The sequence below is a fragment of the Nannospalax galili genome, unplaced genomic scaffold (assembly GCF_000622305.1).
Source record: "Nannospalax galili isolate Female #2095 unplaced genomic scaffold, S.galili_v1.0 scaffold212, whole genome shotgun sequence".
Classification (NCBI taxonomy): domain Eukaryota; kingdom Metazoa; phylum Chordata; class Mammalia; order Rodentia; family Spalacidae; genus Nannospalax; species Nannospalax galili.
Genome location: NW_008333884.1, coordinates 4613981 through 4635734, shown reverse-complemented (window position 1 = coordinate 4635734; position 21754 = coordinate 4613981). Strand labels below are relative to the sequence as shown.

General features: G+C 41.0%; 1 protein-coding gene across 1 annotated transcript; it reads left to right on the top strand.

Annotated features, from left to right (window-relative positions):
- The first annotated feature begins 16839 nt into the window (after positions 1-16839).
- Positions 16840-17790, top strand: LOC103730540 (olfactory receptor 1P1-like). The gene has a single exon (XM_008828820.1). The coding sequence runs from the start codon at positions 16840-16842 to the stop codon at positions 17788-17790; it is 951 nt and encodes a 316-aa protein (XP_008827042.1).
- The last annotated feature ends 3964 nt before the right edge of the window (positions 17791-21754 follow it).

Sequence of the window (21754 nt, the reverse complement as noted above, 5' to 3'; positions counted from 1 at the left end):
CCAAAAATAAAGAAAAATTAATTGAACCTGTGATTAATCACCAATTCTCAGAACTTCTTACAAGAATTACATTGTAAACATGGTAACGTAGGTCTAATCAGTCTTAGCTAATGACAATGTGCCATCTCATCTCTGTACCTAAAGCAGTTTAGTTTCGTCTCTTTAGATATCCAGCTCTCTCTTCACAAAACAGGCATAACATATATACAACAGAAAACTACTGTAAAATCTGTCTAGTTTCAAACATCTACATGGAAATGAAAACATTTAACAAGGGAAACATATGAAAGATAAACCACAGGCTCCACAAAGGAATGTACACAAACATTCCATGAAGGAGTTCATGACCAGCAAACAGAAGCACCCCACACATGACTCACAAAAGGACCGGCAACACCGCAGGGAGGGAGCGCCATTGCCATTTCTCTCACCTCCGTAAACACCTTTCCTATGACTCTCTGTTAAATAGTCAGTTGATTCTTTTCCCTGCCTGTTTTTAAACCAGCCTGTCCATACACCTCCTTCACTTTGATTTAATCAGTGTCTGGGGCTCTATTCTGCTAAACAAGCAACTCAGAGAGAGGAAATTAGCATGGTCAATAAGCAAAATAAAGAAAAAAGATCTTCAACTAAATTAACAAAATTTAACATTTCTCAAATAGACATTTATAAGGGATAAAGTTCTGATAATTTCAAGTGTTAGGAAGAAATTACAGCAAACAATGAGGCCGTGTGTATGAAAGCTATAATGCACACACCTTCAACTCAACAATGGCACTTTCTTAGCTCCTAGAAAACCTTAGCATGTGGACTCAGGAAGACACACATAGGACATGACTGCTACATAGGAAACTTAGAAATTACCTGTCCAGGGAAGAATGGGTTAAATGCATTGTGCTACTTTCTTACTAGTGAATTTTAACACAAAATAATATATTGGTATGCAGTGAAGGGTAAGCCCTGAGTGGGAAGGCATGAGCCATGGGAGCAGGTGGGAGTGAGGGACAGAAAAATAAGATTTGGGGTAGAAGCAAAGAGAATTTCATGTGTAACTATAATGTTTACTTTAGAGGGTTAGAAAATGCCTGGCATGGTGGCATCCTTCTGTAATCCCAGCACTGAGGATACTGAGGCAGGAGAACTGAAATTTTGAGGCCCACGTGGGCTACATACATAGTGAGACCGTTTCAAAAACAAACTGAAACAAATAGAAAGTAATGTTCCATTTATTAAACTTGCAGGAGTCTTTGCCATTGTGCTTTCTGGTTGCACTGATATTTTAACATCAGGTTTATAACAACAAATTGGATTTAAAATCTGTTATCTGTTTGATGGTGATTTAGTTCAAAGTGTGGCCATGGAGCTGGTGGCTCAAATCTATATTTCATGGAAGGCGTGGATCAGAGAAAGGATTCAATGTGGGAAAGTGAAAAATTAAAGGATTATAGTCACAAGTAGGCAAGGGATCCAGGGCCCTGTACCATGCCAAGTAAGACAACTTCAACATAAGACTCAGGTAAGAGGAAGCAGAACAGTTTGAATAATGTTTTGCCAATGTCATTTATTTGTTCAGTGCCTCTCCCCCAAGTTATTCGTTTCACATAAACCTGCTCTCCAGTCCACAGTGGTCTCTAGCTTGCTCACCCCTCTGCTACATTTCAGATAACAATCCAATTATGGAACCTTCTCCTTTTCCAAAAACTGGGATGACTGTGCCCTTTTCACCAAATATGTGATCCTCAGACAATATTCTGTTCTCTTATTTTCCTCTCTCAGGTCTTCCAGAGGGCAGTAGAGAAGTCACACAAACTTGGGATTGAACTCCTAAGGCCAAATTTCAAGGAGATCCATCACACTCCAGGGAGCATCCCTGTAATCTATGGAAGTCCATCCAAACCTTTGCCACTCTGCCCCAACTCACCAAGACATGACCACTGTCTCAAAGACCTGGGTTTGTCACTGAGAATATGAGACCAGTAAAGGAGTGTTTCTCAGTGTGCTGTGCTGCACATCATTCCCACGTGTCTGCCTGAACTTACTCCTCTTCTCCCAGACTCAGGAAAAAGTGTCTGTGTATCGAGCCTGTTCTCTTATTTCCTTCTGTTTCCTCAGCTCTTCATCAACGTCTCTGCCTGCTCTATAGCTCAACAGCAGCTTCCCACCAACTGGTAAATATTTTGTAGCCTTTCCAGTCATTCAGCGAATCATCTTCAGTCTTACAACCCTTCCCAGCAACCACACTTTTTCTCACCTCTGTTTTTCTTTTCTGTACAAGGCATATTTGCAGAGATGGATCTTTACAGGACTAGAAAAAAAATTATAATATGTGGATGTGATTGCATCCATTTCTTCCAAATCACTCATTCTGTATTCATTAACTGCTATATGAAACCTGAGTTCCTTATTGTGGAGAAAGCCTCAAGGACAAAAGATCAGACAATGAAGGGTAACATCAGGCCAAAGTAGAAGAGGCTACAGACCAGGCCAGGGCCTGAAAAGGAATCAGCGTAGAAAAGAGGTGTAGGGTTTGTCTTGAGGATTTTGAACCAATGCCAGGGCTTTATTCAGTAATTGGCAAGTATTAGCAGCACAATAGATGTACTTGCCACTAACCCTTTCTGATAAGATATATTTAATGTAAATATGCACATTTGACTATGTACACTAAGAGACTAATGAATGTGGCAACATTTTGACAGACTGGACAATTCATTGCAGAAACTACCACAAGATCACAAAAACGTAGAGTTCAAGAATATAAGGAAATGTTATACCAGAAAAAGAGAAATGGTTGGTATGATCGATATAAACAGGTCCACAGTGCCAGATATGAGAGTGCTGTCTGGGGCGGGGGTTGTGATTTCTATAGAAACCCTGGAAAGAGGCCAAGTGAACTTCTCATTATCAAGGAGAGGAGCTGGGAGCTGCATCCACAGGAATGCTAGATGCTAGTGGAGTGCTGAGTTCACCCAAAGGAGGCCAGTCTCACACACAGCTCACCTCTAATATCCACTTCGCTGGAAAGGGTTTGGACTCTGACATGAGCTATGGTGCTGAGGACAAGTTTGCAAGAACAGCTGAGGACAAGTGTTTCCCCTTGTCACCTGGGTGCAGGCCCCAGACACATGCTGCAGATGCTTTCAGATTTCTCCAGCAGTTCCACTTCTTAGGACTTTGACAGAAAGCACCAAGCCTCTGTGAAGGGCCCACTGCCAGGCCACAGAGTATGGGAGCAGACCAGTCTTTATATTAGTTCCTTGCCTAATGCCATGCATTTGCATGAAGATATGTTCCCAAGCCACACAACACACATGTAGTATGAGTCAGGAGACAGGAATTGCTTAGACTCAGGCAACCAAATTTCAACTGTCCCATCCCAGTCCTATGTTCATGGAGCCCCAGGAGAAGCGTGGTCAGAGCTGGAAATTTCTCACTCTGCCTTTTGCACCTTGATCTTCAAAACTTAGTTTTCAAACTCTGACCAAGATTAGTGTCCTAGTTTCCCTCCTACTTCTCTGTAGGACGTTTGCTTGCTTGCTTGTTTGCTGAGACAGGATCGCCCTATAGCCCCTATTAACCTGAAACTCACTATGTAGACTAGGCTGGCCTCTGTCTCACAAAGATCCACCCACCGCTGCCTCCTTAGTGTTCGGATTAAAGGTAATATGTGCTACCATGCCTGACACTGTGACTTTTAGCAATTCATTTCACCCAGTAAATGACATGTGACCAAATGACATTAAAAGTCTACTGATCCTGTAGGAGCTTTGTGAGGGTAAAGGGAAGGGATGCTGGTAGAGAAGTTGTGATTACTTTATATCTGGATCACTCTGTCATAAGCACTCTCTCTAACATCCCCAGACCTACCTGGAAGCCAACACACATGCTGTCTTAAAATATCCCGTCCCTGTCACCTTCACTTCTGTTCCACAAGTGGGACTTTGAAAACAACTGATCTAGCACAGATTTGCATTCCTTTTGGAGAACAGGTATTTGAGGTGAAGATAGAACCAGGGTGGTTTGAAAAAAGGAGCTCCCAGGTTCTTGTCCATGACCAGAAGGAACAGAAGGTGCTCTCCTGAAAAAAAAACGGAGGAGAAAACGTGTCCTAAAAGGAAGCCGAGGAGATTGGGCACAACCACCAGGTTATAAACTCCTGAAATATCAGTCTCCCAGGTATTCATTCAGATACAAGTGAGAGTAATTGTTGAGACTCATGGAAAGTCTTCTGGCTGTGCCCTCGGGAGAAACAGTGGCTGTTAAGTGTCATTTGGAGTTTCCTGAAGAGGGTGTCTCCAGGGTCCAAGCTCCAGGCTGACCTATTCCATCCTCTCTGTTGGGATGTGATCTCTTCACCTCTGATGTTCAGCCTCTGTTTAGAACCAGCACTTGTGACTTGCAAGGACACTTGTACATTGAGACCTTGGTATTTCTCCAAGCCCACGCACAGACAGGCCTTTGTGCTGCTTAGTGTCTCAAAGAGAAAGAATTGCATTTCATCTTTTCACTAGGATTTGACTGGAGAGGCTTTACAGAGCAAGCTATCCTTTCTTTGATCTTTCATGCTAATAGCAGGTCTCAGATCTTTCTAGATTCTGGGAGACAGAAAGGGCCCAAGGATACCTAATCCACTTTATGCATGTATCGCCTCTATAGCAGACTTAATGATGGTCACTGCTCTGTGACTCAGCACCTCTGTGTCTTCTGCAGAACACAAGAAGACTGAGATTGCCACCTGCTCTGCCACTTACTGATTGCAACTGACCTTGCACCACTGTTTGCTTACTCATTCATCACTAAAATGGGAGTAAGAATGATGATTATAAGAGCGTCCTCTTAAAGTTGTGAGGATGGAATGAATTAGTATCTGAAAAATATGAATCGGTGCCTAGAACACAGTTAAGACCTAGTGTATGTTAGCCATTGTTTTACTCCAGCTATCCTAACTCTGTCCTGAGACTGAGACTACCCATGGATTTCCTATGTTAACCTAGTCCTGTGGCAGTTCTCCACCATCTGTCAGACACTCACATGGTAGATGCTGAGACACTGCCTGAGGCACTTTTTCTAGATGTGTCTCAGGTCACACCAGCTTACTGGCTTTGCTATTAATTACCTTGTGTCCAGACCATGAAATCCCTCACGTGGTTACAATGATGACCCATAATAAGTATTTCCTTCCTTGTAATCCCATTTAGTAGATTGGCATCCTCAAAAATCTCTCTTTTTTCATAATTTTAACTGTTTTTTTAATCTTTGAAAGATTCATACATGTTTACAGTGTATCCATGTTTTGTTTACTGGGTGCCCATGAGAGGGAGGGGAGTAGCTAACTGCATAGAAGATATCAATAAGAAAATGAATTTTTAACCTTCAAATATTTACCAATACTTTCTGAAGGCAATAGTCACTACTTTTATTTGCTTACTAAAACTAATCAACTTTTCCTCCAAACCAAACCCCCAAAACTTTGGAATTTTTGTCAGGTTATAAAAATTAAATTTAACTGTCTCTGCACATGTTACAGGCTGATTAGGACCTTTTTATTAATTTCTTTTTAGTAAGAGAAATTATTTGTGAATCACATCCACAGAATAAGAGAAGGGAAAATTTATGTCAAGTACTTGGAAGTAAAATATAGTGGACATTTAAGAAAGAGAACTGAGCCGGGCATGGTGGCACACGCCTTTAATCCCAACACTCGGGAGGAAGAGGCAGGCGGATCTCTGTGAGTTCGAGGCCAGCTTGGTCTCCATAGCGAATCCAAGCCAGCTGGGGCTACAGGGAGACCCTGTCTCAAAAAAAACAAAAAGAAAAAAATTTAAGATGACAGTGAAAAAGAAAGAAATTTAGATTGAAATGAAATCAGTCTGGAAACAATGAGCAAAATTTTATAAGAAAAAGAAAATATTATTCAAATTAAAAAGTTAGTTAACAATTGAGAAAGTAAATTAATTTGCAAAACAATTCAGAAGTGTTTCTGAAGGGAAGTTAAAAAGACAAATCATTTAAGACAAAGGTGAACAGGGGTAAAAAACATGTAGCTCTAACAGAACAGTCGTTTGAAAAAAAATGGTCAAGTAAAACAAAGACACATTGTAAGAAGGGGAGATTCAGCCACTTTAAAGGGTGAGACTGTTAGTGCATTGGCCAGGCTCTAGTGGATGAACATTTGGGACACAAGCCTGACTCTATAGGTTATATAGCTATGTGTATGTATATATACATATATACGTATATGTATACAGAGATGGGGGAGAACAGGAAGAAATAGAGAGAAAACACAAATTTAGATGGGAGCTACAGATACAGGAAGGGATTGAAATATGATTAAAAGACACTGCATTAAATTCACAAAATTCAATTAAAAGTATATTTTAAATAATAATATTAGAAGTTTTTATTGATTATTTTTATTTTGTGTATATGAGTGTATTGCCTGGATGTGTGTAAGTGCACCCGTGTCATGAAATGCCCATGGAGGTCAGAAGACGGTGTCAGATCCCCAGGAACTAGAGCTACAAATGGATGCTAACCACCATGTGGGTGCTGGTAATCAAACCCGAGTCCTTTGCAAGAGCAGTCAGTGCTCTTAACCACTGAGCCAACTCTCTAGCCCCCTAATATTATATGGAATTTTTAAAAATGAGATTGCAACTTGAAAACCTCACTAACCCTGGGTGTTACTGGAGTTGGTGCAGAAATCCCAGTACCAAGGAATCCCAAAGGACTAGTCCTGGCTAGAAAGCTAGTGGAGGAGACACGTGTCAGTGAAGGCAGGAAAGGAGTCTCATTAATGGTGTGACCATGCTTGGAAAAGGACAAGTTAGTGACCTAATAGTTGCCTTCCAAGTGCTTGTTTACAACAGTCTGGGTGTCAAATGGATAGTGGAAGCAAAGGCAGGGACAGGGGTTTCCAGGCCAGCCGTCGAGGTCTTGGTCTGCCCATGATCTGACTGATGTTACAGCAGGCTGCTATCCCAGGATCTGCCATGCAGAACTGTCTTGGTTCCAAGAATGTCTATATGTCTACTTTTTCTGTAGGGTTTTAGATTCCCTCTGTTTTTTTACACTAGTTAGGCATTATTTATCTCTCATCTCTCTCTCTCTCCTCATCTAATCCTCCCTCCATGCCCTCTCCAGTTAAAGTATCCCCATTATTCCCATTTCTTCCTTGATAATACCTGACTTCTATGGTTCCCCATGTCTTGAGCTCTTTCTTCCCATAGTTCCTTGGATAACCCTCCCTCTCCTCTCCCACTTAAATACCACCATTTTACCCATTTCCCCCTTAGTAACACCTGTCTCCTACTGTTCTCTCTCAGGTTCCCTCTTTCCTTTTACCTCCCTGGTTACTTTCCATTTTCCAGGTTCCTGCAGTTACATCAGGATATATACTCACATATAAGGATTTGGTGCTAGGATTCAAAAATGAAGGAGAACATATGTCTTTTGGTTTTCTGAGTCTGTGTTACTTCACTTAGTATAAGTTTAAAGATCAATCCATTTACCTGCAAATTTCATTATTTCATCTTTCTTTACTGCTGAGTAGAACTGCATTGTGTAAATGTACCACATTTTCATTATCCACTCATCAGTTAAGGAACACTTAGGTTGCTTCCATCTCTTAACTATTGTGAAAAGAGCAGCAGCAAACATAGATGTACAAATATCTCTGCAGTAGGATAAGTCCTTTGGATATATGCCAGGGAGTGGAATAACTGGGTTATATGGTAGGTTCATTTTTAGTTTAAGAGTTTTCCACACTGCTTTCCATAGGAGATGTACAAGTTTGCAATCCCACCAGCAGAGAATGAGTGTTCCCCTTTCCCCACATCTTCTCCAGCATTTGGTATTGTTTCCTTGATCTTAGTCAGTCTGACTGGGGTAAGATGAAATCTTAAAGTGGTTTTAATTTGCATTTCCCTAACTACTTAGGAGTCCATGTGTATAGCTGAAGGCTACATAACAAGAAACAACACCAACAGGAGAAATTTCCTTTCAAGTTGTTGACCAGGGTAGTCCAAGAGACTCCCAAAATTACACAGGCTGTTGCCACAGCTCTTGATCACCTCCCAGAACCTGAAGGTAAGACCCTATTGCTGAAGACAAGACATAAACACAGGATTTAGAGCAATGGAGCTAGACCTGACCTGGAAGCCACCTCCTCTGATGGCTAGCTCTCATAGCTTTGGAGGGCACTACACAAGCTGTTAAGGGAGAACATCAATCAATAGTCCAACCCAGCTTGAAAGCCTAATAACCACATCAATGACCAGCACAGCAAAATATATTGGGGCAGTAGTGGCACTTTATCTTGGGGTTAATCAATAGCTACCTAATTGGACTTAAAGCACTCTCAATGGGAGGAAACTCATGTGTGATGCTGTAAACATAGTCACATGCAGGTAGCTGGAGAGGTCATAGATCTTAGAGACTACCCCAAGGTTGTCACATCCCTAGACAAATAAAATTTCTTAAAATGTACAAAATATGGATCCTTATATTTACAGACAAGTGCCCAGTCATCACTCATCAAAGAAGCTTCTTTTGCAACAGACAGAGATTATTTCAGAGTTCCACAACTGGTCATAAACAGAGATTGTGAATTGTCCAAGCCAAAGTGACACAACTACATGCAACCTCCACACCTAAGGCCCGCTGAACATAGCGGAACAAAGAGTAGAGAGAACACTAATGGACCTCTCAACTCTCATCAATGAATCTTCCTCATGCAACAGGGCCATGAACACAAAAGGACACAAGTGGCCAAGCATAGAGAATAAGAGTCTAAATAGAGTGTGGGTCCTTGAACAGGACTCCTATATTAAACTCCCTACCACCCAGGGCTCAAGGACCATTGTGGAAGAGGGGACGAAAGGATTGTAAGAGCCAGGGAGGAGGTGCATGACTATATGGAAAAAGACTCCTACAGGCTCCTGGGACCTTGCTCATATGAACCTACAGCAATGGTATCAGCATACACAAGACCCATGCAAACTCAATCAGACAAAACCCCAGCACAGAACCGTGGAAATGGTCAGCAGGACCCAATCTTAGCCAAAGAACTATTGAAAGCTGATTACTGCTGGGTAAGGAAAAACTGATCTTAAAGGGAGGGTCTCTAGATAGGCTGACTAGACCTCAGTAGATGAACTTGCATTGAGTTCTGAAAATCAGAGGCGTAAATTTAAAGCATGATTCAGGCAGTTCAGTAATCAATAATTGGTTCCACTGGTTTAACATATCTGAAAGGTCCTTATGGGTATTCATCAATCCAAACCCAGAAACTTTAAAAATAAAAAGACATTTCTTGGGGGTTTTGGAACTGCAATTCAGGAGCCATATAGGCTCATACAGGTACCTATGAATCCATGTTTCCAAGAAGGGAAAAAAGAGAGGATTTACATGGGTTAGCAGTATTGACGTATCACAAAACAGTGAAAACTCCTCAGTAGGAAACTTCTACTGGAATGTTGAACAAAAGCATTCTGGACATTCTTTTCTTTACCTTCTAGCTGGTAAGCATGAAAGATAATGAAGTATAACAGTGTAATGAGTGTGTAAGGTACTTGCCCCGTAAGCCTGATGGCTCTGTATCCCCAGAGCCCACATAAAAGCAGATGCAGCAGTGCACGTGTCTGCAATCCCAGCATGCCCCTGCTGGGAAATGGGAAGTGGAAACAAGAGAATCACTAGAAACTCACAGGCCAGCTAGCCTGGTTTATACAGGAGTGAAAAAGAGACCCTGTCTCAAACAAGGTGGAAGGTGAGGAAATTCAGAGGTTGTCTACACACTCACACCCAGATATATAGAGAGAAAGAAAGAGAGAAACAGAGAGTGAGAGTGAGAGCGAGAGAGAGCGAGAGCGAGAGAACCTGATAGACTCTACACATCTGCCTGATCCTCCCATAAGGGACAATCACAGAGTGGAGGTGACCAAAGTTCCCTTTCCAGGCAGCAGCTAGATATGTACATGATTCCTGCCCACCATAGAAGATATTCCATTTTGGAAACAACCCCCCCCCCCGCAATGATGTTTTCTTCATAATTTCCCTTTTAGTTCATCCAAGATTAAACGTTGTATCCCTTTTTTTTTTTTTTTGGTCTTTTTGAGACAGGGTCTCCCTGTAGCCCCAGCTGTCCTGGAACTCACTATGTAGACCAGGCTGGCCTTGAACACATTCCTTTTTTAAAAAAACAAGGAGCTGAAGAGATGACTCTACAGTTAAGAGTGCACACTGCTTCCAAAACACCCACATCAGGCATCTCACAACTGACTATAACTCCAGTTCCAAGGGATCTGACAACCTCTTCTGGCCTCCATGGAAACCATATTCATATGCACATACCTGCACACAGACACACATACATACAGATAATTAAAATATTTTTAAATATTATGCCAAATATCATTACAGATTATATACATACACCAAAATATCATACACAACTCCATAAATTTTATGGTTATAAGTATTGTGCCAATGATAATAAAGTTTATATATACATATATATATATTGCATTCCATGAGATGCAGACAGAATCTTCAAAGCTCAAGCATCTTTTCAAGGACATTGCATATTTACCTGGCAACAGATTTGCTCACACTTTGAATAGTGTCACTCAGGTCTTTTCTCTGGACAGGGAAAGAAGATGGTTTGCTTTATGCGTTCCCAGCTTAACATTTCTTCCCAGCAGATCAAACACATTTCAAAGCTTGTCTACAGATCAGAATTTTTGTCTGTCCTCTTGAACTCAAAGAGCAGCTACCTTTACATTTTTATTTCCAATTTCCATTTTGTAAACAATAGATGCCTTAAAAACACTGGCAGGAGTTGTGGACAACTTCCAGTTCCTTCTTCAGTCAATTTTCTCCTCTCCACCAGTCCCTGTACTCTGGGAAGCTGATCCATATGGACTCAACAATGGGCTGTCTTGTCTAGCTTCTGGTTGGGCTTTATGGAGAGCTGCTGCAGAGCTTGGAGAGCGGGAAGGTAGTAAAGTGGTAGAACTTATTCCTAAATTACTAAGAAAAAGGTCCTGCATCAACGTTCAGGCCAGGCAGCAGGCTCCCCACCCCCGGGGTTGATAACTGCCTTCCTCCTCCACCCTGGCAGACCTGGGATGCCCTTGCTGTTAACAGCCTCAAAGTTTCCACCATCCTTATTCTTTCTGCAGTCTTTGCGTGCACCAGTGTAAACTGTGCCTTTATTGAAGCTTACTTACAGTGCCTATTTTAATTGAAATAATTCCTATTGGGAATCTGGTAAATGGGACTAATGGAAACAGGAATCAGATCCTCAAAATGACATTATGAGATCGAATTGCTAAGTTTCTTTATGGCAGGTTTTAACTCTTTCCTTGAGGATTGGTTCAGGAGTAACAGTAAGCACACAGTAACAAGGTTGTTCAAGGATCACCAGAGGTCACTCAGGATAAAGTACTGGAGCAGGCAAAGTACTGGGATATTTAGTGGCTGGAACATTTAGTAGTTGTGACAATTGTGACATGAAGTTCAACATCAGCTAGTTCTTGACGTTCTGGAGATTAATTTAGGGAAATGAGACACTCACTGAAAGCTGCCAACATTAAAGTGGTCTGCTAGGAACACACCAGGGATCCTCCAGGACACATTGAGGGTCATTCACTCCTCTGCACAACAAAAAGGCTGAAAACCAAGACCAGGAGCTGATCATGAGGATCTAAGGTTGCAGCCCCATTTCAGAGCTCAACCCTACAGTCTCATGATTGGATAAGGGCACTGATGGAGAGCCATGGGACTCTGGAGTAAGAAATGGACACTTAGACACTGGATTTCAAGGCTCAGAAGTCTATAGTTCTTGAGTTGCCCCATTTTCTCTGAAACTTCTTTTCTGTCTTAGGAAGATTCGTGCTCACTGCTGTAGACAATCAGTCTTCCAGTCAAGTGCTGTCAAGCCAACAGTGATTGTCCTCACCACCCACCTCCACCACCCTTCTCTGTTTCTGGTTCATTGAGTTAAATCTCAAGAACTCAGATGGGAGACACAAGGCCTGCTTCTAGAGGAGAGTCCCTACTCAGGATGCACCAAAAGAGCCATGGGGTGCTGTCACTGCACATCAGCAGGGACATGAATCCGTGACTTTCGTCACTGAGTTGCTGTTAAATCATTGTTTCTGTTGGGAAGCAAGTGTGGGGACCTCCTAGATAGCCATCTGCTGATGTCAGTCCAGGTATGTACTTTATGGAAAGTATATGACATTCTCCTAAGCTGGGCATAAATTATGTTTTTCTTTTTTCCCTTTTGTTCTGGTAAATATGAGCACAAAACAGGCTACCTGAAAAGGGTACAGTATACGGGAGTGTAAACTGAAGAACTATTATTTTGTCCTTGTCATGAATAAATAGCCAGTAGAAATAATTAACATGATATTTCCCAAATATTGTTTTTATGGAATTCTATCTTGCCCCTAAAACTTATTGGTTGAAATTTTACCCCAACGCAGTAGTTCTTTCTTAGTTGCTTGCTTCTTTACTCGTCTAGTCACACATCGTTTTATCGGTGTAGTCCTGTCCTCTTCGTTTCATTCTCTCCACTGTAGTTGTCTGTTTATAACCCATTGCTTCACTATTTTGTTGCTCTACTGCCCCATACTTGGCCTTTCACATTTGCATCCGTGTCATTGGTATGTCTCCATTGATCTTTGGGTTTCTCTGTTGTTCCTGTCCATAGCATTGATCCATAATCAAAGTGACCTTTTCATAAAGACTGAGGAAAAATATCCATCCTGAAAGGAGAGTCGCTGTGACTTAGTTATTTCCTTTTCCCAAGTAATTACACAGAGAATTAATTTTGGTAGAGTTTTGTTGTGATTTAATTTGAAGAATATCTTTTCAAAATGTCATGAACCAAAAGAGATTTTATATGCACAGGTGGGATGGAATCTTCCTCTCTGCTTCAGTCCAAGGAACAGATAATTAACCATTTTTCTTGGAGGAAGTCCAATAATGCTGAACTACATCTTTCTCCCTTCCAAGAAATTGCTCCTGGGGGAATGTGTGGAGCTTAGGGAAATGACTAGGTTCCAGCCTCTCACAGGACCTCTGATAGCCCAGGTCTTGGACACTAGTATGTTAGGGAGCTTCTGATGTTGAGGAATAGAGCCCCATCAGCATTCCTACTATAAGGGGTGTATAGGACAACCTGGGTACCAGAGGAGGGAACAGGTGGTGAGCTTATAACACACTGCTAGGGAGAGACAGATTTAGAGCCTCATGTTACATTGCAACAAAGTAGACAACTGAAGGAGAGGTACCAGGTCTGTTGTGATGGTGATTGGGACAGACACAGACAGTAAGGTGAGCTCACAACTAGGGTGGGACACCATCCTCGGAGGATCCCTGTTCACCACTACAAAACTAGGATGCCAGGTCCTGGGAGGAAAATATAAATGAGATTTGATCTCCATTTCCAAAGGTCTAGTGAAAAAGAACAGATCTGATCATAGGACAATAAAAGCTCAACCAAACCAAATCATGGCAAATGCAGTGCTTAAGAGGAAAGTTAATGCCATTTTAAAAGTCTTTCCAAACAAAAGGTGAATTCCCTAGGAAATAAATAGAGTCACTAAATTTTTTGGTGAGGAAGAAAACAGGCTATGGGGAGAGCTGGGGAAGGAGGAGCTCTGGAGGCTGGTATGAGCAGTGAAGCCTTCACGAACAGGAGCATGGAGTGATTCAGAGCCATCCTCATGCGTGGGAGGACTGGCGGAACAAAGAAGCCTTTCCCTTAGCACAGAAAGCCCAGGTAAATCTTCAGGGTGGCTGTGGGTTCCATGTTCTCACCTCAGCTGGGACGCTCAGAAAGGTGAGCATTCCAGGAAAAAGCAAAGGATCTATACTTTGAGAAGCTTCATCCTGTGAGATGGAATCTACACATTCGGTTTGGATGTGAATGGAGAAGTTCCATTAATCTCTTGACTTGCATCAAGACAATCCTGTAGCTAGCCCATGGCACCCATCATCACACAGTACAGAGTTTAAATTTCTTAGACTACACGGTTAGTGGACGGTGTCTTCTGCACCCCTTCGCATAAATTTACATACGGGCCAGATCCTAAAATATATCATTGTTCATTATTTCTTTATTATTGACTCATAACTGTTATCTATGTGCTTGGGGTATAAAAAATTCTTCATCAGATGCATGATATTGTCAAAAAACTTACACAAGTTTATATTCTTAATAAAGTCCTTGAAGCACAAATATTTTTAATTTGATGTTGTTGGTTTATTTACTTTTAATTTTGTAGCTTTTGCTTTTGGTGTTGTATCTAAGAAACTGTTGCTTTATTCAAGAGCATAAATATTTATGTCTTCATTTTTTATAAGGTGTTCACAGTTTTAACTCTTATATTTGTCTTTGGTTCATTTTTAGTTTGTTTTGCCCATCTCGCATATGATCTGAGGTAAAGGTTCCAATTCAGTTATTTCATATGGACAAACTGAAATCTCAAAACTATTTCTCGAAAAAAATTAAAGAACTCTTTTGTTCATTACTTTTCTAATTTTCAATCTCAGTTTTGAATTTTGGCTTTACATATTTTCTTCTTGTTTTTTGTTTATTTTGTTATGCTGCTCAGATCAAATCTTTAGGGCATAGATTTTATTTTATAAACAAGCATTTCAGCACTTTATTGTCCTTTGATTGCTGTGTTAATAACATTCCTTAGATTTTCATAGATAGCATGATCTTTTTTTCTCAATCTTCAACAATTAGACATGTGAAATTATTTTACTTTGTAAATGACACATAAACATACATATTTATGGAATACCCTGTGACAGGTCAATGCATGTAGAAGAGAGATTACAGGATAGCAGGAAGGCTGGAGGGAGGTTAGATAACAGTACACTAAATATAGCTGAGGGAAGGGGTAGTTCTCGTGTTTTGTGCACACCAGGCAGAAATTCAGACTTCTGTACCTCCGCTGGACCCCAGAGTAATTTACTGAAGGCATTGGAACATGAATACCAGGTGGAAACACCATTTTATTTTATTGTTAATATCTACAATTTCTGCAATTAACTTTTATTACACCTTGCAAGAGATAAGTGGAATTTCTGTTAGTGTTGTTATTTACTTATTTATTTGTGATTTTCTTTGTGTCCTAATATACAGTGTTTTCTATAAATTAAAGGTGTGCTTGTTTCCTTTATTTAAATACAATCATATGCACAATTCACATACATATTTATTATTTTCTTTAGTGTTTTCTTTCCTTAGTTTTTAATCACTTGATCTGACTTAGAGTGACAAAAGTTCTTGAGCTTTAAGCTCTTAAGTTCCAAATTTTTGCTTTCCATTCAAAACTTTCCCATAGTTGATATCAACTTATTCCCTTTCCCACTTTGCTCCTTTCCAGTCTTTGGTCCAGAATTGTCTTCACTATGCTGTCTACACCCATCTGTAAACTCTCAGCCACATACCAGAAACTTTATTCTACCTTGATTTGTGTATCACAGATTCTGGTGTGTGTGTGTGTGTGTGTGTGTGTGTGTGTGTGTGTGTGTGTTTCACATACACATGGCATGTGTGTCCAACCCATTCTGAGCTTATGAAAACTAGATGTTATGATTTCTTCCTTGTGTTTATTTGACACCTTGAAGAGAAATATCTGTGGTATTTTCTATAATCTGTATGTAATGGGTCATTTCTTAATAGCATACATATTTGTAAAACTTTTATCCACATTTGTATGCCAGAAGCCTTAATCTCACTTTGTTACTAGTATCACAAACTCATTCTGTCACATGTACCATAAATTCATATTCTCTCTCTCTCATCTTTCATCTCTCATCTCTATCTCTGTCTTTCCAGCCAACTTTGAGATTCTGTTAAGTTGAGGTTATGCTTTTGTTTTTCCCATAGACACCTTGAAGCCTAGTATATATAGAATGAATCTTTATTTAATAGTCATCTGGTTGTTGAGCACTGACTTCTAGAGGAATGCGTAGTGTGAAGTTATCTTCAGAAAACTCGCTTTAGGGCATAGATGGATCCAAACAGATCCAGCCTGGATCTGAGAATGTTTTCAAAGAGAACTGGGTGATAAAATTTTGTAAGCATTCTCTTTTTTTCTTTTAAGTTTTTTAATTGAGAATTTCATACATTTTATTTTGATCATATTTACTTTTCCTCAACTCTCAAATCCACTGCCCATCCATACTCATCCAACACTGTGTCCAAAATAAAAAATAAAAATAGAAACCTCTCAATAAGAGTAATAACAGATTTCATATAAGAACCCATGAAATTTTCATTTCTGAAACGAAAAGACTTAAGAATTCTGAGTCCAGGAAAGTTATTCTTCAAAAATGAAAGACAAACTAAAACATTCCTAGATTATCTTGAAAAAGTTGTGAGAGTTCAGTGTAAGCAGTTACCCCTTGGGACTGAAAATTGGCTAACATGTAGGATCATCACTGTGTTATTTGCCTGGCACTGGAGCAGGTTTGGAGGATAGAATGTCTTAAAGTGGGTGAATGAAAGCTTCTTGGCCCCTCACCGTATAGCCAAGTAAAACCAAAGTACAAGTAAAGATATTTGGGTCAGATGAGATGTGCAGGACATCTATTTCAATTCCCGTGAATGGCATCTTCTAGAACTTCTGGAATAGCATCTTGGCAGGCTGTATTACCCTTCCTATGCACACAGCAGATGGACAGTATGAGAACACTGCCATTCTCTCTTCTCTAGGGTTCAGACACAGACAAGCTCAGTGGTCATCTAGAGTGAAATAATTACAGAAGTTTCATAGAGCTCACTTGAGATCTTCTCTGACTTCTGGGCTCATGGCAGGACAGAATCAGACCAGCACCTTCGAGTTCCTCCTCTGGGGACTCTCAGAGCGGTCAGAGCAGCAGAGCATCCTCTTTCTGCTGTTCCTGTGGATGTACCTGGTCACTGTGGCTGGGAACCTGCTCATTGTCCTGGCCATCGGTACTGATGTGCGACTCCATACCCCCATGTACTTCTTCCTTGCAAGCCTGTCATGCACTGACATCCTTTTCACCTCCACCACTGTGCCCAAGGCCCTGGTGAACATCCACACCCAGAGCAGGACCATCTCCTATGCAGGATGCATGGCTCAACTCTACTTCTTCTTGACTTTCGGGGACATGGACAGCTTCCTCTTGGCCACAATGGCCTATGACCGCTATGTGGCCATTTGCCACCCTCTCCACTACACAATGATCATGAGTTTCCGGCACTGCATGCTCTTGGTGCTGGCCTGTTGGACCCTTACAAATATTGTTGCCATGACACACACCTTCCTGGTTTTCCGGCTCTCCTTCTGCTCTAAGAAGGTCATTCTCGACTTCTTCTGTGACCTGGGACCTGTAATTAAGGTATCTTGTTCTGATACGCACATCAATGAGCTTGTGCTTCTGTACTTGGGGGGAACAGTCATCTTACTCCCCTTTGTGCTCATCCTTGTTTCTTACATCCGCATCATTTCAGCTATCCTCAAAGTCCCCTCTGCCCAGGGAAGGTACAAGACCTTCTCCACCTGTGGGTCTCACCTTGCTGTGGTGGTCCTGTTCTTTGGGACAGTGATCAGGGCTTACTTGTGCCCCTCATCCTCTTCCTCCAACTCAGTGGTAGAGAACACAGCAGCTGCTGTCATGTACACAGTGGTGACTCCCCTGCTGAACCCCTTCATTTACAGCCTACGTAACAAAGACATGAAGGGGGCACTGGTCAGAATTCTTATGGGTAAAATCTGTTCCTGGGGCAAATGACTTCTGTAGGGAAAATGAAGGTGTTCTCAATCCTCTCTGCTGAAAATTCTACCTCAAGCATTTCATGTCTAGATCCCACTGTGCCTTATCACTGCTCTCCTTCCTGGATCCTTACCTTGGTTTTCATAGTTTCTCAGAGCTAGAGCCACAGGAGAGCTTTGGAAGTCGCTTAAAGATAGTTGCCTGTCTCCTAGGCTTTTCCCTTTGAGATATCACCGCCTGGGCCAGGACTCAAGGTGTTTTAACACTCTATCTTCTGGATACTCAGGAGTAGTATCTCTGGCTAGTATCTTGGGCACTTTGAACTTAGAACACGGAAACTTTCCTTCTCCTGTGCTACTTTCTGCTTTAGCTTTATATTTTCTTTGACTTTCTATAAAACCTCTTAGTTTTGGATTCTGTATCTGAAAAATCTAAATGCTGGGCCTGGTGGTACATTCCTGTAGCACCAGTACTCAGGGGGTTAAGACAAGATGATTGTAAGTTTGGGGCCTGCCTAGGTCAGGAGAGAAGTTCTGGCAAGGCCTGCACTGTGTGCTATGTATCTGTCCTACAACTTTTTAAAAGATATTTTAGAGTTATACATTGTAAAAAATATTTTCAGAAAGATTGTTACAGATATGAAAATTCCTATTATTTTATAACCTTGTGTCTTACTTTGATCACACACATGTTGTTCATTTGTTTGTGGTAACACTGGTGTGGAAAAAAAAAACCCACTGCAGTGACTATGTGGGAAAGTACAGCACAGAGAGTTCTGCACAGTACATAAAAGCTGATGCTGAACCTGGAGCTGTGTCTCAGACTTTAATCCCAACTCTCCAGAGGCAGAGGCAGAGACAGGAATATCTATTTGAGTGTGAAGTCAACCTGGTCTACATATGAGGTCCAAACTAGCCAGGGGAACACAGTGAAACGCTGTCTCAAAAAAAGTTCCAGATGATCTGGCATCCTCTTCTGGCCTCCAAGGACATTGCATGTACATGGTGCACTCACATAAATTTAAGCAAAACACTCATGCACTTATTTTGTTAATTTAAAAAAAAAAACCTTTTAACTGATGGTGGCAAAAAAAAAACTAGGCTACTGTTTATGCATACACTATACTACACACGTTGTCATTATTCATCCCACTTGCAAAATTAAAAGTTTATGTATCACGGTATGCTCTGTAAACTGGCAGCAGCAGCACACACCTTGTGTTTACTCAGGTGTGGATGACATCAAGACAACATATTAAGAGATTAGCCTTCACCATCTTGTTTGTGTTACTACATTCTATGATGTTGATATGATCGGTGGAATTGCCTGTCAATGTATTTCTCAGAATGTATTCTCATTCATATTTTAATTATATTTTATTGATTATTTGAGCATTTCACACAATGTATTTTGATCATATTCAGACACCCTCCCCGACCTCTGCTCAGATCCACCACACATCCCAACCCTTTCAGTTAATCTCCTCTATTATTTTTAAGACCTATCAAGTCTAATTTGTGTTTCCCAAATGCTCATGGGTGTGGGTCCATCCCCTGGAGCCTGGTCAACCTACCTGGTATCACACCCTTAAAGAAAACAGAGTCTCCCTCTCCGAGCAGCCACCAATTGCCATGGGCCCCATGTAGGGCTGTGGCTTCTTGTCCACTTCCACCATCCATGCTGGGATTTTGTCTGGCTTGGTCTTGTGCATGCTGTCACAAATCATAATGGGTTCTTGTGTGTAACAGCCCTACGGTGTCTGGAAAACATGATTTCCTTGTATTCATTCACCACCTCTGGCTCTTAGAATATTTCTACCCAGTCTTCTCTAATGAGCCTTGAGAGGAGAGGGTGTAATATAGGTATCTGGTTTAGGGATCAGCATTCCTCAGCCTTGTATTCTCTGCACGTTGACCAGTAGTGGGTCTCTGTGTTAATTGCCTTCTGCTCCAAGAAGCTTCTCTTGGAGTAGAAAGATGCATTAATCTATTGACTGTACTTATTAGGAACTTTATCAAGGAAAATGGTTTTGTACTGTTCATAATTCTAAAATTCTGATGGGCATGTAACATATGTTAATAATCCTAACATTAAGGAAGTTGCAGAGGGAGGATAAGGAGTTTGAAGCTACCCTCATCCACATACCAAGTTCAAGGGCAACATGGGCCAGATGAGATCCTGTCTCAAAAAAAATCTAAGCTCTTTCTGGGATGCAGGGGCTGACCTTTCCACTTCCTGATCCTTCTGATCCTTTGCATCCAGAACAACCCAGCTCCTCAGTGCAGCCCCCAGGAATCCTTGGGGCCTCTTCCCACCTATCTGCCTTTGTATCTCTGGGTGGCACAGCCACCAGTTGCCCTAGACCAGCATCTTTCCTGGGCCAGGCTCCCAGGCCAGTCCAACCCCCAAATTCCTGAGGCCAAAATCGTTCCTGGAGGGATCCAGACCTTAGGAGAAAGCCCGAAAACATCTGACCCTCATCTGACTTGAGGCTCTGTGGGAACTCCTGAAGACAAAAGCAATCCAGCCACTCCAATATAAATTCAAAAGAGAGAACCAGAAGCTTAGACGAACCAGCTTTTCATGCCCAAAAAGTAAACCACAAAGACACATAAAGTTCACAAAAAGAAACAGACCTAAACTTGAAGGACTGAGTCTCACACAATAATCAGAAACTACAAAAAAATTCACATGTCAAAATCACAGAGAAAAAATAATAACATGAAAATCCAAAATAACATATCCCCACCAAGTACCAATAGTCCTCTAGAAGAGTACAGTGAGAACTCCATAGAGCTGAAGGAAGATAGGGATAAACTTCTGAATGAATTCAGAAAAGAGCTAGAAATATTGAGGAATACTCAGTCTGAAATAAGAACGAAGTGAAACACTCCATAAGCCAACTAGAAACGACAGGATAAAGCCTCACCAATAGGATGAATGAAATGGAAAACAGAGTATCAAGACTGGAAGAAAAAGTGGATGAACTAGACCACTCAAGCAAAGATTATGAAAAATTTAAGAAATCATAAGAATGGAATATGCAGGAAATGTGGGACATCATAAAAAGACCAAACTTATGAATCATAGGCATAAATGAAGGACAAGAATCCCAAGGTAATGGCATGGACCAGATCTTCAACAGAATCGTGGAAGAAAACTTCCCAAAATTAAAGAAAGACATGCGCATACAAATACAAGAAGCACAGAGAACACCAAACAGACAGGACCAGAAAAGAAACTCTCCACGGAGCATCATAGTAAAAACACTACACATACAAAACAAAGAGACAATTCTGAAAGCTGCAAAAGAGAAACAAGACACATATAAAGGAAAACCCATTAGGATTACAGCTGACTTTTCAGTGTAAACTATGAAAGCCAGAAGAACCTGGACCAAAGTATTCCCAGTGTTAAATGACCACAGATGCCAACCCAGATTACTATACCCAGCCAAAATGTCTATTATAGTCGAAGGGGAAAGAAAAATCTTCCATGACATAAATAGGCTGAAGGAATTCATGTCCAAAAGACCAGCAGAAACTCATCTCACTTTCAAGGACAGACACTATCTCAAAGTGAAAGGATGGAAAAAAATATACTAAGCAAATGGCACTAAGAAAAAAGCAGGAGTAGCAATCCTAATATCGGACAAAATAGACTTTGAACTAAAACCAATCAGAAGAGACAAAGAGAGCCACTTCATTTTGATCAAAGGAACAATGAGTCAAGAAGATATGACAATCATGAACATATATTCACCAAACGCTGGTGCACCCAACTTCATAAAAACAATACTACAGGACTTTAAGACCCAGATTAACCCCAACTCATTAACAGTAGGTGACTTCAATAAACCACCGTATTCATTAGATAGGTCAACAGGCCAGAGACTTAACAGAGAGACATCTGAATTAAACAAAACCATATATCAAATGGACTTAACAGATATCTACCGAGTATTCCACCCAAACACCAAAGG

What these genes read in the sequence shown, in the direction of transcription:
- LOC103730540 (XM_008828820.1), top strand. Translation starts at nt 16,840, where the DNA reads ATGGCAGGACAGAATCAGACCAGCACCTTCGAGTTCCTCCTCTGGGGA.